Genomic DNA, 6133 nt, shown 5'->3' with positions numbered 1-6133 from the left:
CAGTCAAATGCCTTAGGCACTATGCTACCAGAGCTCCTATATATATATATATATATATATATATATATATATATGTACTATATATGTAGAGAGAGAGAGAGAGAGAGAGAGAAAGAGAGAGAGAGATAAGAAAATCACTTAAAACAGTGATGATTAGGAAACACTTCATGGAGAATGGAACAGGTGAGCTGATGGGTTTGATTTTTTTCAGAGAGAAAGTGGCAGCAATAATTGTGCAGGCAAGGGAGTCCATGAACAAAGGCTAGTGAAAGTTAGTGGGAGAGACTGTAGTGTTTGTATGGAAATGAAAGTTCCTGTGGCTGGGATACTGGGTGTGTTGAGCAGAGGGTGAATGGTAAAGCTGGAAAAGATGGCTTGCTGTAAATTGTGGAGGGGCCTTAAAAGTGAAATAGAGCGTTTAACTATGAATTGCATCTCTTGGCTGTCTTATATCCCTGCATAGTTCAGGCAAGAATGTCCAAAGACAGGATAATATGCTCTGCTACATTTATTTGTAAATTTAAATTCCCCACTTTTGCCAGACAGCGTTATATACACCACATAATAGTACTACAAATGTTTAATAACTTGTGATGCAACAGTTAAGTGCTTGGCTCCTAACCGAAAAGTTGGTGGTATGAAGCCACACAGCTGCTCTGTGGGAAGAAAGAACTGGCAATCTACTCATGCAAAGACTACAGCCTGGAAAACCCTAAAGGGTTTCCCTGTCACGTGAGTTTGCCAAGAGTCTGAATGGGCTCGATGGCACATAACAACAACAACAACAAAATGTGCAATGCTTTAAACTGGTGCACGGTGTGGCAGATGGAGAGTCCACAGCAACAACACTGAACTGGTCTTCAGATCCCCTGGGATCTTGTATTGACTGTGCTTTCCAATAAGTAACTTTAATTTATTTCCTTGAAAAAGGGTGGGACATCTGAGGACTGAATTATGTGATGGCTGAGGACCCTTTCCACTCAGGAATTCTTGATTCTGTGATAATTTAATAGTTCAAATCACAAATGACACAGTTAATGGGCCATTTGTAGACTTTTCTTTGTGGTTGTAGAATTTCAGTAAATCACTGGCCATTGGAAAATATTAAGCATAAACCAAAATCACACTCACTGCCATTGAATCGGTTCTGACTCATAGCAATCACCCTTTGGGTTTCCAAGGTAATATCGCTATGGAAGTAGATTGCCCAACCTTCCTTCTGAGGAGTGGCTGCTAGGTTTGAACCTCCAGCCTTCTGGTGAGCAGTCAAGTGCCTTAGGCACTACACCACCAGAGCTCCTAATGTTAAGCATGGTAAAGAAAAATATCTGAGGCAAGAAGAACAAAGATAATTCTTGTATCTTTCCTGACTATCAACTGCACACAGATTGAAGAGCTGACCAGCAACCTGCCACAGCTGCAGTCTCTGTCCAGTAGCACATCTTCTGTGGACAGCATCCTCAGCTCAGAGACCGCCAGCCCCCCCAGCAAGCGGAAAGTGGCCACCAAGGCCCAGGGAAGTGCTAAGAAGGCTTTACTAAAGTGGGTCCAGTACACGGTAACCAAGTAAGTACCGAGCTGAAGTACCAAACCCTTCAATAATTTGAGTTGTCTATTATTAATAATTGCACCTTGCAATGATCGCAAACTTCGAAGACAAGTGAACGAATTACCTTGCTTTAGCTTTTGTTTCACTCTTTCTCTGAACTAAAATATAAACACAAATCACCACTAATACACCAGGAAAATACTGTAATAAAATTAACTCCCTTCTTCATTCTTCATTGAGGTGATTGGGCCTGATAAATTAAGTCAGTTAATCCCTAAACTTCGATTAGTAGCAAGAGGGCTGCTTCCATCTAGATCATTGGCTGAAGTTTTTCTCCAATGAATTAATATTTTCAGCAATAAATGAGGTTCAAACTTGTGTATTTCTTCATCAGACCCTTAGGTTCTATTTAATAATAATGTAAACTAAGCTTCAACTTCTAAAAGAATGATATTTGGTCTTACTTCCTGAAGGTTTTCTAGTAAAGTTGGTTTTTAATTGTTTCTCCTTAGTTGTGTCTTTTATCTAGAATATAGTTTCCTTTTCTCAACTCTAGGTTTATGGGCTGAAGATTTGCTTCTCGTTTCAGTTTCTACCAAACTTAATGAAATGCCATGTATACATCTATGGCGTGATGCTGGAGAGAAAATCACTACTCTGGACTACCACTTGTAGCAATTCCCATGCAGGTGTTAATTGAGCATTTGTTGTTGTTATGTGCTCTCCTCACCAACTCATAGCCACCCCTCCTTGGGTTTCCAAGGCAGTATCATTACCAAAGTAGATTACCCAACCTTCCTTCCAAGGAGTGGCTGGTAGGTTTGAACCACTAGCCTTCTGGTCAGCAGTCAAGTGCCTTAGGCACTATGCTACCAGAGCTCCTTTAATTGAGCATACTGGTGTTTTTTGGCCAGTAGCAAAGCTGCTTCACATAGAAGCTGTGTGGGTTGTTTGTTCTGCAAAAAGACACGAAAGATTGACTCACTTCAGATCTTGTTTTGCTCACCTAGATTTGAATCTGATTCTCTACTTCTGGAAAACAGTTGTAAACATGTTTTATCAGTATAAATAGGGAGTCCTATTTTCAAAGCATTTGAATAACAAAATGAAGGAGAGAAAGTATAGTAATTAGTGTTACTAGTATATACGGAAATTGTATTTGGCCTTTAAAGTGTGTAGGTGGTTTTCTAATTGGGGGTATATTTGTATGACTCAAGGTGCAGTCAAGAATATTTTTGAAAGCAGAGCAATGTGGCTCTTCGGAGTCGGTAGTAGGAATGAAATGAAAAGCCCTTCCCACATTGCTGGTACATTGTTTGCATTCTGTCTCCAGGGGGCATCACTAATCCCTCATGCAGCTGAAATGGGCAGTGAGTGAGAGGGAGGGGCTCAGTAGGAGGGACTGGTGACCAAATGGCATGGCCTTTGTCATGATGCTGTTGTCATCGGACTATAAAAATGTCGATGTGATGAGTATTCTTTCGTCCGTTGCTTCACACAGCGTTACATTAACCAGTATTGAATTGATGTCCATTTAGTGTTGTAGGGAGAGCAGTGGTGGTTTGGAGGTAGAATTCTCACCTTTCACTCAGGAGACCTGAGTTTGGTTCCAGCCAGTGTACTTCAAACACAAGGTCAATGTACTTGACCTGTCTGTCAGTGGAGGCTTGCATGTTGCCATGATACTGAATAGGGTTCAGCAGAGCTTCCAGACTGAGATGGACTAGGAAGAAGGGCCTAGGGAACTACTTGTGAAGATTAACCAGTGATAGCCCTGTGGATCATGAGTCTGATCTGCAGGCGATTGTGGGGACAGTGCAAGATTGGGCAGCGTTTAGTTTCATTTTGCTTGGGGTCACCAGGGCTGATTTGATGACAGCTAATAATAACAGCATCAGATGGTACCTTGAGATAAACTCAGATGTAATGCTCTTGTCATCTTTTATTTCAGATTTTCACTCATGGTGTACTGGGTTTCAGAGGTGGGTCTTATGTGTGACAGCTCAAAGTCATTCCTATAACCTGCATATAGGTAGCATCATTTTAGTTTGTATTTTCTTGATCTATGCAAATGTTCAGATTCATGGAGCTGAAGGTCTTCTGTCCATTAACTTATCAATGAAATCCATTTATTTTAAAGTTGTAAAAGTTATGGAGGGTTGAGGAGATAACTAAAATGAAAATTCTATAATGAATTATGCTTCCTAATTATTGATAATTCTTCTCAAAGATGCTTAATACATTATCCAGGTGTGTACTTTGCAAACAACTTCTCATTTGACATAGATAAGACTAGAGAGGCTGTACTTGGTTCAGTATATGACATTGTTCCTAAAGTTATAATCTTCTGTATGACTCTGTAGTCTGAAAAGTCAGCAAACTCACAAGAATGAAGAAGTAAGTGAGAAAGGATGACATCTCTAGTAAACACCAGAAAAGTGATCAGATGTATTACTGTATGTGAATGTATTCACTGTTTTCATGAAAGTTTTAAAATATTTGAGGATAAGTAAATTTTAAAAAAGAATAAAACTGTTTCAGTAACAGGAAACAGTTTTATTTATTTATTACCAGTTTCATCTAATCAATACACAGTCTCAGAACCTACATCATTAAATTGTAGTGTAGCTGACATTTGCACACCTTATTGGCAAATACCACAGTCATGTGTAACCTGATATATAATGCTCTCCTTAGACCCTTGCAGATTTGCTGATACATACATAATAATTCTTGTTAGGTGCCATCCCTTTTGACTCATCACCACCCCTGTGACAGAATAGAACTGCCCCACAGGACCTTCTAGGGAGTAGATACTTAGGTCTTCCTCCTGTGCAGTTGTTGGGTGGATTTGCATCTTCAACCTTTCAGTTAGCAGCTGAGTACTTTACCATTGTGGCATCAGACTCATTCAAAATAACTTGAAGTAAACATGTATTAGAGGTCAAAAATGCCTACAATCCAGACATATTTTATCAGTTCTTTAAGTTTATATCTAAGAATATTAAATAAGAGGTGTGAGCTAAAACATTTTTAGGAATATTAACTACTATGTTTGTTCTAATAAGAACCAGTACATGGATCCTGAACACGTGTACAAAGAACAGATATAGGAGAAAGAAAATGTACTGCAATCTCTTTAATTATTCCAACATAGCACATATTTAGGGAAACATTTTATGCTTTTCTTTTGTAAAATGCCTAAAAGAATAATCTAGTTCAAAGCATTAAGAGAGTAATATGTGATGAATACTGATTAGCTTAGTGTTGATTTACAATCCCCCTTATTCCGTTAAAAAAAATATTTCTAAGTGGCTTAAAAAATGTATAGTACAAACATGTCTTTAAATAAACAAATGTGGAAAAACGCAGCTAGAAATGTAAGATGAAACCAGAGGTCAATATACAAATGCATTGATAATAGAGAGATGCTTATTGGTCACCAGGCATGGAGATCTGTCAGAGGGATGGCTGAAGACAATGACATCTGTACTAGCAGAGATAGAAACTCTAAAAGAACTAAGAGAATATGCAAGATCATTTTATAATTACTGTACTTGAAAAAAAACTTTTGTAAGGACATTGATTTATAAAGCCAATGATTAAGTATAATGAGGCAATTGTGGTACTCAGTTTTATGAAAACTGAATGTACATTAATAAAGATTATTTAGAGTGAACCTGAAGTATTCTGAGATAAAATTTAAAGACATTTATCAACTTATTATATTATTCAGTACAGGTAGTCCCCAGCTTACAATGTGGTTCCTTTCCAATGACTGTTTTAAGTTGGTTCTGATGTTAAGTTGAATACCTAATTTTTTTAAGTTTTCATTATCATTGACTTTTATTATCAGTATCTTAATACATCTGATCTTATTTGTCTTTGGTGGTTGGGAACTCACTCAAAAACTCACTGTCGTTGAGTCGGTTCCAACTCATAGTGACCCCTCCTTGGGTTTCCGACACGGTATCTCCATGGAAGTAGATTACCCAGTGTTCCTTCTGAGGAGTGGCTGGTGGGTTTGAACTTCCAGCCTTCTAGTTAGCAGTCAAATGCCTTAGGCATTATGTCACCAGAGCTCCTTGGTTGGGAACATTTTATATATACACACACACACACACACACATACACATACACACACATTATATATAAATTTATGGCTATATTTTCATATATACATAAAAATACATAAATTATAAAAATGTATTCCAATGATGAAGAATAGTTGAATGACATTGGCATTTTCTCAGTTTTGGTGATAACTCCAGTTGCGGAAAGTCCTAGATCATCTGGATTATTAGATTATCTTTAAATTAGATTATCTCTAGTCAGAAAATTATCAGAGGTGTTAGTAGGGTGCTTTTTTTTTTCTTCATACATTTTGTGATATTATCTCACTGCTTTGCAAATCTGCCTATCAACTTTAGCAAAGTGATTAGTGTTTGGTTCCTTGTTTTCAAGCAATTGAGTCCCCTTATTTAGTTTAGAATGTTGTTATGTGCTGTCGAGTTGGACCTGACTCATAGCGACACCTCCTTGGGGTTCCGAGGCAGTTATCACTATGGAAGTAGATTGCCCAAC

At 38.0% G+C, this 6133-nt stretch overlaps 1 protein-coding gene across 1 annotated transcript in view; it reads left to right on the top strand.

The window, feature by feature from the left end:
• The window catches only part of SYNE1 (spectrin repeat containing nuclear envelope protein 1), a 578063-nt gene that overhangs the window by 51359 nt on the left and 520571 nt on the right, over positions 1-6133 (top strand). The window contains exon 6 of the mRNA XM_007943230.2: positions 1388-1566. Coding sequence (XP_007941421.2) covers positions 1388-1566 — 179 coding nt within the window. The remainder of the gene's footprint in view (positions 1-1387; positions 1567-6133) is intronic.

This window comes from Orycteropus afer, unplaced genomic scaffold, assembly GCF_000298275.1.
Source record: "Orycteropus afer afer isolate SDZICR_OR568_19922 unplaced genomic scaffold, OryAfe1.0 scaffold00101, whole genome shotgun sequence".
Taxonomy (NCBI): domain Eukaryota; kingdom Metazoa; phylum Chordata; class Mammalia; order Tubulidentata; family Orycteropodidae; genus Orycteropus; species Orycteropus afer.
Note: the sequence above shows the minus strand (reverse complement) of the source record. Positions and strands in the feature narration are given on the sequence as shown.